The 10,586-nt window shown below is 31.6% G+C and overlaps 1 protein-coding gene across 1 annotated transcript; it reads left to right on the top strand.

Moving 5' to 3' along the window:
* Window positions 1-643: 643 nt before the first annotated feature.
* On the top strand, window positions 644-9,371 carry LOC147810775 (uncharacterized). The gene is made up of 5 exons (XM_087160420.1): window positions 644-2,219; window positions 3,734-4,072; window positions 5,298-5,506; window positions 7,992-8,151; window positions 9,265-9,371. Exons 1-5 carry the CDS (start codon window positions 2,033-2,035, stop codon window positions 9,369-9,371), a joined length of 1,002 nt encoding a protein of 333 aa, XP_087016546.1. The 5' UTR covers window positions 644-2,032.
* Window positions 9,372-10,586: the final 1,215 nt, after the last annotated feature.

Below are 10,586 nucleotides of genomic sequence, written 5' to 3'. Positions count from 1 at the left end.
GAAAGTTTAAGCCAAAGATAGCAATGATTACCACTTGCAGTGGATGACATGTTAAAATAGCGATCTGTCACTCTAAGCCTAAATCAATAGAACATCGGAAATCTAGAACTTGAAAACGGAAAAAGGGGCCTCCCAGAGGCCGGAAAAGACTCACCAGGTATGCCTTGGGGTGTTACATGCTGTTTTTATTAAATTGGGTAGAACAAATAGAAATTTAACGCTTTTATTAGCGATTTTTTGGAGCTCCGAATGGAGATGTTGCTTGTGTGGGAACTAGATCAGCTCTGGATGCGACCCACTTTAAAAAAGCGTGCTGAGTGGATGCGACCCACTTTAAAAAGCGTGCCGAGTGGACGCAACCCACTTTTTAAAAAAAGCATGGAGCGCCATAAGGAGAAGGGTTCACGTCCCGCGCTCTGGATGGTTAAATAATGCCAACGAATGTCTCCTTTTTTTTTTTTTCAAATTAGTTAAGTAAAATGTGTTTAAAGGGATAAGATGTTTTTTTTTTTTTAAAATTTTAGATTGCATGTTTTGGTCACAAATAGCATATTTCATTATAATTGTAACTTACCCATTGTTTAATTTTTTCCTTAAATTTACCTTTGTAGCTTTTCTTCAATAAAAATTTAAGATGCATACTAACATCCAATAAAAGTATATATTTAATTAGTGATATTTTGTAGTGAAATTTCATTATCTGTTTCTGTTAAAAGAAACTGCTCTCTTGTATAAACCATATTAATGTCATGATAATTATTGTATTAATCGGCTTCAATCATTGCATGAGTAATTCTGTTAAATACATATCTATTTTGAAATTCCTTAAATTCATCGTAACTCCTATGTTAAGTTGCACTTCTGATTAAACTAAAAAGTAGATTTTCAGGTAAGTGAAATCATAACAATCTTTATATAATATCTTAGATTAATCTTTTATATAATATTTTAGTGAAAACTTATTCTAAATTATAAATAAAAAGAAATTGTTTAAATATCTTAAGTGTAATACAAATGTAGCTTGTAATCACAGTATGGTAGAATTTCTAAGTTCTTAAGAATAATTTTTATCAGTTCATTAAGTATTTTACAGTTCATGTTATATTTGCTGCTTCTAATTTAACCCATAATGGTGTGGAAATAATTTAAGCTTAGTTCCTTCCCGGAGTTCCTTCCCTTTTCTGAGAAACTACAGTCGGACCTTCATTTAACGAAGTCGCTAAATCCTGATAATAAGTTCTTCACATAAAACAGGTTTTAAATTCATAAACACTAGACATAATTAAAATAGCAATTAATGCACAACATTATATAGTGTTACACTATCATGCTACATACATTTTAAACTAAAAGAAGCTAAATTTATGCATAAAATTATATCTGCATTTATTATAAAAGTAATATTAAACATACATTACCACATGCGTTCTTAAATTTAATTGCTTCTGATAAAATCCGTTAAATTTGTCTTGAGTTTTTCGCTTGAAATGCAAACAAAAAGGGAAAGGGATCTAACTGCTTTCTCTAAAAGTTAAGTGGCTTCAAAAATCAATTCAAGGGCATTTCCCCCATAAAATGCGTTGACAAGTTTAAAATGCTCTGAAATTTTACGGAAATAGGGAAAGGGGATCTCAAAGAGAAATTCGTTCAATAGAAAATTCACTTCGCTATTTGAAAGTTATTTTACAAAGAAATTTCCAAAATATTCTTGGTTTCTCGAAAAAATTCGCAAAATAGAGAAATTCGTAATAGGGAAGTTCGTTAAATAGAGGTCTGACTGTACTTCTGATTTATTTTATGCTTTATAAGATTCACAGATAAAATTGCTATCCAATATCTTACTTGTAGCACATTCTTTATATCTAAAACTTTCAACAAAACAAACAGGGCTTAACTGTTAGACTTTGGCATAACTTATATATTAATTAATTCTAGTTTTTATTAGAATTAAGCTCCAAGAAAGTTATTTGGTGCTTTCTGAAAAAGAAAACACTGTATAGATAATTACAAACTTTGTTTTATGTGTGCCTAGATGATGCAATACGCAGTAGTCGAATTTGATGATTCCACAATGGACATTGTGGGAGTGAATTGGCTAATAGGTGATGGCAGCACCACCTATTGGCCAAAGAAAGGCACCTCTACGCACCAGAGGAGGAACAGCCCTCCAGGGCAAGATTGGGCCATGCATAAAGTAAATCGAATACTGTATCAAGCCAGTGAGTAATACTTTTTCTAAGCTATATATTTTATTTTTTGAGTGAAATTCTCATATTTTTCAAATTTTCACTTACGATAAACATTTGTTTTCTGCCTTTTTAAGAACCCCTTAATTCCTTTCTGAAGTTCAGGGAGTTGAATGTTGTCTGATGCTTAAAAATAATCGATAGTTTCATATTCTGATTTAAATTTGTTTTATGAAATCAAGCTAATTTTAAGAACATTTTTTAATAAGCAATGCTTGCAAGGTACCATCATTACAAAGAATTTAACATGATCCAACACTCCATAAGTTAAATTAATTAAAATCTCAGAATTTTGTGAATATAGAGGATTGACCGTGTAAAGTTAAACACAGCATTAGGAGTTAAAATTTGCCATAAGTTTTTTAGGTTACGAATTCCGAAAGATTTTTGCCCCTCAACTTGAAAAAGCATGCCACAGACTATCGTTATACTGGTAGTGTTCGCAAATATAACACATTCTTTCAATTTCTATGAAACAAGCAAATGAATCTGGAAATCTCAGTAAGTATGCTATCCAAAAAATAACAAAATGTGCTATTCTACGATATGATATTTTTTGATGTACTATTTTTTTAAATGCAATCAAATGAAGAATAACACTCTAAACATAGAAAAACCTTATAATTTATTTATGTTGTGATATTAACTTTCTAAAAGAATTCATGAATTAAAAGTGCTTTTATGAATGTTAAAATTTTGGGGAAATTTAAAAGCAAATCAGAGTAAGACATACTATAATATTAAGCCTGTTTACACATCGCTTCATGAGATTAACAAAATCGGAGCGATACACAAGAAGTTTTTGAACGCTTGTTGTTTGCATTCAGTCAAACATCCATATAAAATGAGGTATTGTTTTGATAATGGGAGAAGAAAAAAACACTAAAGCCATCTCTTTCAAGTTCAGTTTGAACCTTGTATTTTTAATTATAAACATGACAAATTTTTAATATCTTATCCATATTTCAATTCTATGAAACTTATTGAACTTTGTGGTTGCGAACTAGGAAAATTCCAGTTATGAAATTTGATTTTGAATGATTTTTGTTACAAATTGAATGATTTTTGTTACAAAGCAAAAACTATCTGTAATAAGTCATGTAAATTGTTTGCTGGTTACAAATTGAAAAGCTATCCAATCCAAAATTGTTAATTTTGTTTCGTATCAGTTTTAGTTATCTAAAAAAATTCTTTTTTTCTATGAATATTGAATTCATAAATGACTATTGGTATTCTGTTCCGGAGTAATATTGCCATGTTTAGTAAGTTTAAAGATATGATCTAGATAAAACATTTCATAAAATGCTTGCATTACATGGTTTGCTCATAAGGATCTTCTGTATTATCTTAATTAGAATAAGAATAATAATATTTAACACAAATATCAAACGTGACTATCTTGACTTTCCGAGAATAAGTCTGAAAGCTATGGTATTTATTAATTTCAAGATGTTTCTGTAATTAAAGGAATGTTTTTTCTTTTGCAGTGACCTTCTCCGAAGCACGGAGGATGTTGGTGAAACTAGTGGATACCTCTGATGCCATACCGAGTGATGAAGGTGGCAGGGGGATTAAACGAAAATGTATAGCGGCCGCTGCTGAGTCATCTGATGATGAGCAGCCGATCGGAGAGAGGAGGCGCAAGGTGCCTGCACACAGGTGTGTGTCTCCTCGGCCTCCTAGTAGGCTCTTTGAAGATGACCAGCAGGTGGTGATTTCATCACCCCCTGCCACCACTTCCTTCCCTGGTGCCAGTGTTGTCAACCTTATTCCGGAGACCAGTGCCGCCCCATTCGATGCATGGGTCACTAAACATGAATTTGAAGGTAAGCAAGTCAAAGTTGCTTAGAGTTATTTTGAAATATTTTCTTTATTTTTTCTTGTTCAATATGTTTAATATTTTTTTAATGCAACCTTCCGCTAAACTGCTTCTTCTTGCTTGAGCTTGTCAGATATATAGCACCTCTGCATATGTTGCATTTTGTACCATGCTCCAAGCCCAATTTTTCCTAGTTCCATTGTCTTTCCCCTACTTTGTTTATATAGTCTTACAGTCCCTTAATGGAATTAAGGTGAAGCTCTTTAGGATATGGATTGCCTAAGGTAGTGAGTCGCGTAAGGGCGAGGGCATCACACTTGTATAGGATGTGAGTGTTGGTTCTACCGCTTCACGGCATTTCCAACATATTGGTTCTTGTTCGAAAAGTCCCATTCTATGTAGATGTTTCCTGAAATGGTAGTGCCCAGTGATGAAGCCTACAATTGTTTGAATCTTCAATCTTGGGGGCCTAAGGATTTCGGAAGCAATTTTTGCAGAAGGGCTGCTGATCATGCTTTTAGCATGTTTTTTCCAGGAGAATTGCGCCAAACTTTGTTCATCTCCTGTTTTTCCCATTTTAGGACGGCCTTTTTTTGTAGTCTTCATATTGTGTTAATTTTTTAATATAATTTTTAATTTTTCACAAAATAGGTACCTCTCAGAAAAACCTAGATGTTATACAGCTTTATTGTTTCTACGTGACTAAAACCGATTTGCTCTTGTTTATGTTCATGTATTAAGTTACATTAGACGATATATAATGTTGATTCAAAGTTTGAATAAATTATACCATATATTATATAAATATAGAATATTTATTATCATGTATTGCATTAGTATATTATAATACTTGGACCAAATTATTAGACACACTTTAGGGTTTTAATAATTGCTAGTTTTGCAGGAGCTTATAAGCAATACTTTTATATTTAAACATATATGTAATGAGTTTTTATTCAGGAGATTTTTTTTGTGTGCTTCCTATTTGTATTTATTTTGATTGTGTTGCACTGTAATGTTAACTAATTGATACACAAACATAAACAATATTAAACTGGTTGAAGCTGCGTAAAAACAATAAGGCTGTACAGTATCACCTGATAATTGAGATTTTACATAGAATTTCGTAGTGTGTCTAATAATTAGGCCAGGGACTGTAGAATTACGATGTATATAGAGATGAGATTTGTCATAATCACGAATTTTAATTATAACAAATTATTTTATTTCAGCTTATAAGAAGGAGCACTTCTCCATGTTGAGCAAGATACTTGTCATGCAACACAACATGGAAGAGATGTTGGTGGATCTCAAAAGATCCACCGGTGCTCCTTCAAGGGAGCCACTGCCGGAGGGAGCACCTCAGCTACCATTAAAAGCTGAGGTTGAGGTACAGCAGCTTGAGCAGTGGCTTTTGGATAAAGCAAATAAGCATTCACTTGTAAGTAATTAATTTACCTTACACTTTCACTTGTAATTATTATAGATATTTGTCGTTATTTTCTGCTGACTTAATCTGCGAATTGAAATCCATGTTGTTGTTTTTTAAATATTAGTTGGTTTTATTAAAGCTGAAAATTAACATCATGGTAGCAAGTGCTTCAATTGATGACTTTTGCAGATTTTTTCTTTTCAGATTAAGGAAAAAGGGAACAACTGAACTATTATTGAAACATAAAAGGGCGACTGTGGCAACTTATTTTGCCCGAAAAGGCTTAAAAAAGCAACTACTCTCAAGAAAAGTAGACTTTTCTGTACTCCTAGCAATGATTTTTGCATAAATTGGGTTGAAAACTTGCGACCCGCGAAATCCTCTGAACTTACTGAATTTCTTATCTTAAAAAAAAACTAAAATAAAAATAATAAACTTTAAAAAAATTAATAAATAATTAAAAAAATTTCGATTGCAAATTTAAGTCATCATTTTTTATTGCGTTCAATTTGAACAGATTCTATCGTAAGTCTATTTCGTTTCTCGATCGCCTTTTCAACGGTTTTCGCTTCGAAATGTTGCATGATTTTAAAAAACCAAATTTTTAATTCGATATTACGATGCATGAATTTTGAATTTCAGTAATCACTTTTCACTGTATATATAGTAGGGGAGAGGGGGGCACATGTGAACAAATTTTTTTATTTCTTCACTTTTCGAAAAATATCATCAATTTTTCATAGTAAAAAAGTCCATATGTTTAAATAGTCTTTTCTTTGTCATGTGGAATTTTTTGAGATTTTTCAATAAAATATTTCTTTACTTTATAATATTTTAGAAAAATGACTTCAATTGTTCACATGTGCCCCTATTGGGGGCACATGTGAACAGGCCTGGGGCACATATGAACAAGATTAAAAACACAAAGCAATCATCATATTTCAAAGAAAAAAATCTTTAATATAACAGATATAGATACGCATTATACTGAGGGGGTTGTAGCTTACTATGTGAGTTTAAATTGTACAACAGTACTGTCAATAAGAAAATAATTTTTCAGCTGTACAATAATTTTTCCATAATTGGGTTTTTCGCAACTTCATGTACCACGGGTGTTGTAATGGGCCTTTTTCTTTCTTCTCTAATACTCTTTCATGCTTTTTTTTTCATTTTTTCTATCTTTTCATTTGTAGCTTTAGCAATTCTATTTTCTCAGGTGTATCAGTTAATATGCGTGATGCGCGATCAACCATTTAATAAAAACAAAATTTTTTTAAAGGAAAAATTAATAAATTAATTATGGAAAATTAAATAATGATAATTTTAAATGCATACATATTTTTTAAACTGATAATATCATAAGGATAATAATCTTAATACTATGTAGGGGCACTTGTGAACTGTTCACATCTGCCCCAGATGTTTTGTTCACAAGTGCCCCCATCATCCTTCTTAAGCCTAACTTGAAAAATAAAGAACTTTCAATTGAGTAAAAAAAAATATTAATTGTCATAAACTTACCTGAATGTTCATATAATAATCTGCAATAGTTAATTTTAGTTTATTAGTTGATTTATATTATGCTTTCACTTGAAGAAGCGGGTGATTATAATATATGCAACACCAGCTGATACAAAGAAATTGTCAGAATAGACCAACAAAATGTCTCATTGTTCTGAAAGTTTTTCAGAGAGGTAGGACTAGTACTGCCATCAATTGAAAATTTTTCGAGATTTTTTATTTCAAATCATATTGGTAAAACATACCATGTTCACATGTGCCCCCTGTTCACATGTGCCCCCCTCTCCCCTATATATATTTGCTAAATCAATTATTCATAAAAGGGAAAAGTTCTTAAAATAACTGTGTTTTTTTTTAATGAAAAAGTGTTTTTTGAATGAATTCTAGTAATTAGAAGTATTTAATTTTCTGAAAATATACAAATTTTTTTTAATATAAAAATTTAGTGCTAGAACACTAACTTTTACATAAAAATTATCATATTTTCCACCAACTTGACTAAATGGATCATGGTATATGATGATTAAGTCATTTAATAAAATTTTAATCTTATATTTGTTCTTATTTAGGCAACTATTTTCATAGTTTTCGTCAATTATTTTCATGCTCTGGGCTACTAAAAGCAACTATTTTGTGGCAACCCTTTCTGGGATAATTTTATATCCTTTTGATTTTCTTCCGAATTGAAATTTTGAAATTTCCAAAAGCTAATCTAATTTTTAACAGCAAACATTTTGTGTGCCTTACTACTGCCTAAATTTTGCTTTGTATATTTTATAGTCTTATCTATAGAAAGAGCTCACCTCACTCTCCGTCTGTAGCAGTGACTGTTATGAGATTTAACTATTTCTTCCATATCAGCAGTTGGCCTTAGACTTAGTGGCGAGAGAAATTCTTTCTATAGACTAACTATAGTTTATTTAAATATTGCAATACTATTTTGTAATAATTTTTTTGTTCAATTTTTTTTCAGATAAGTTATTTGGCCCTTGTAGGAGGGAAGAATATTGAGAAAGCCACGAGAAACATAATGGGGCAAATTTTCTCAAAAGATGTTGCCCCATCTTTCAATTGGGCTGGGCGTGGAAGCAAGATGGCCTTTTCCACCCTCACGATTAAGGATGTTGTAGTTAGTAAGTTGCACTTATATTGTTTGTTAACTCAATATTATAGCTTTAACAGTGGTCTTAGGGAGGATAGAGTTTTGTTTTTAATTTAGTCTGTAAAAGTTGGATCTTTGATAATTCATTTCATCTAGATAGACAAACAGATTTTGATAAACCACCTCAATTAATGGAGACTTATGTTTATCTCTTCAATTCTAATATTTTTTGTATGAATTCTAATTGTTTTAAACCGTCTTGTTCCAGTTCCCTGCTACTTAAAAATAATATTTATCCTCAAGAAATATTCTCAAATGTTATGGGGTATATATATGAGTGTGTGCATGTGTATATAGCAGTTTTAATGATAAAAGTATAAAACCTTAAATGTGTTGTTCTCTAACTACAAAAAATTTTAAGACCACAAACTGTATATTAATTACGGCAAAGAATGCTAAAACATTCTATAATTTTGCTATTGCTGAAGCAATATTAAGATTTCACTTACCCATTTTCAAGACAAGTGAGAATCCTTTAATAATAATAACGCAACCCAATCAATGTCCCTAGCTGTGATAAATCTATTGGTAGAGACTTCATTCAATTCTGGATCAGAAATTGAGAATGCAGTTTTTTTTAAAAATATATTATGTAAATTTATGAAACTATTGTTAGTCAAAATATTCTACAGGTGGTGTATAGCAAAAACTAATTAAAATTTTATTGCTGCAAAATTATATTGGTTTTGAAACTGCATTAAAAATAGTGCTTAAGCATTATTTAAGTTTTAAAATATATTGTGAATAATTTAAAAAATGTTATAAAAAGTAGATATTCCCCTATGTCTGTGTATAGGAGAGGAATGTAGGCTCCAGACAAAGAGTTGGTATTCTTACCAAATGACCTATTATAATGTTGTGATTGTGAAGTGGTAGTCGATACACATTAGTCAAATTTTAATGGCCTAATTTAAGGAAAAATTATTAACAAAAATCTCTTATATTATTAATTATAGTGTATCATTCCAATCAAATTCATATTAAATGTAATGGTTAATTTTATTATATTTTCAAAATTTTTGCTTTTCATGTTCTACAATTATAAATTCTTTTCATGTTCTACAATTATAAATTTTTCTTCCAGGTGCTGCTCTGCATCATAATTCAAATGAGAATGGCAACACTGTCAGCAGGGTGGAGGAGGCCATTAAAATGTGGCTTAAGGCTGCAAAATGCTGGCAAAAGAATTAATCTTTATATATAAAGAAACAAATTTTATTTTTTTTATTTATTTATAATATCTGTATTTATCTGTACAAAAATAAATTTCTGTATAAAAAATAATTGAGTGTTCACTTCTTTTACTAATTCTAAAACTTTGTTTTGAAATTAAGTTAATCTAATTCTAATGGTATGTCTAATTATTAGTTTATATTTTAGAACATTAGTATTAAGTAAATCTTACACTGACTAATGACTTCAATGAAAAAATTATTATAGTATCTGAAAACTGAACATGGGTGAATGGTGGTATATTCTTTTCTACAGAATCTAGTCCTAATTCCATTAAGAACTTTATCGAAGAGAATACATTCTATTAGTTGAATATTTTTAATTGTGAAAGAAGAATTCTAAATTATTCCACTCCCAAAAATTAGAATTTATGCAATGAAAATAAAGAATCTTGTAAAGAAATCAACTTTTGCTAGCTATGCAATGACAGAGTGAGAAAATGACTTTAATTCTCTGATGTATCTTAGATATAAAATTGATCAAAATGTAGAAACTGAAAGCATTAAGTATGGTTTGTGTTAGCGGCAGTAAGTTAAATACAGGGTGTCCCAAAAGGTCGTTTACAAATTTAACATGCTGGTCTGTCATATCATGATGAACAAGATTTACATAGGAACTTGTGTCCGAAAATTAAAACTGAGACCGCTAGAGGGCGATAAGTACAGGTTTGGATGAGGAGAAAAAAATGATATCGATAGCGGTGTTAATATAATTTTTATTATAAAACATCATTACATCACAGCAAATGCTCAAAATTCCTTCCATTCGCCACAATGCACGTTTCACAGCGTCGGCGCATGGATTCACGAACCCGTTCAAATTGGCCAGGAGTGTCACGGACACGTGCTGCCGCTTCCGCGATCCTGGTGATAAGATCCATGTCCGATGTTACAGGTGTCTCGTACACTATGGACTTCATGTGTCCCCACAGGTAGAAATCCAGGGGAGTCAGGTCGGGGGATCGCGGCGGCCATGGGACTGGTCCGCCTCTACCGATCCAGTGATTAGGATAAATCCTATCGAGGTATTCTCGAACAGCGTAGCTAAAGTGGGCAGGCTCTCCATCATGCTGAAACCAGATGTTTCGGCGTGTAGCGGCTGGAACGTCACCCATCAGATCCGGCAAAACTCTTTCTAAAAAAATGCGATAGGTATTTCCGTCGAGGCGTTCAG

This window comes from Parasteatoda tepidariorum, chromosome 4, assembly GCF_982258835.1.
Source record: "Parasteatoda tepidariorum strain Cologne lab strain chromosome 4, Ptep-v5.0, whole genome shotgun sequence".
Taxonomy (NCBI): domain Eukaryota; kingdom Metazoa; phylum Arthropoda; class Arachnida; order Araneae; family Theridiidae; genus Parasteatoda; species Parasteatoda tepidariorum.
This window is presented reverse-complemented; position numbering and strand designations above follow the sequence as displayed.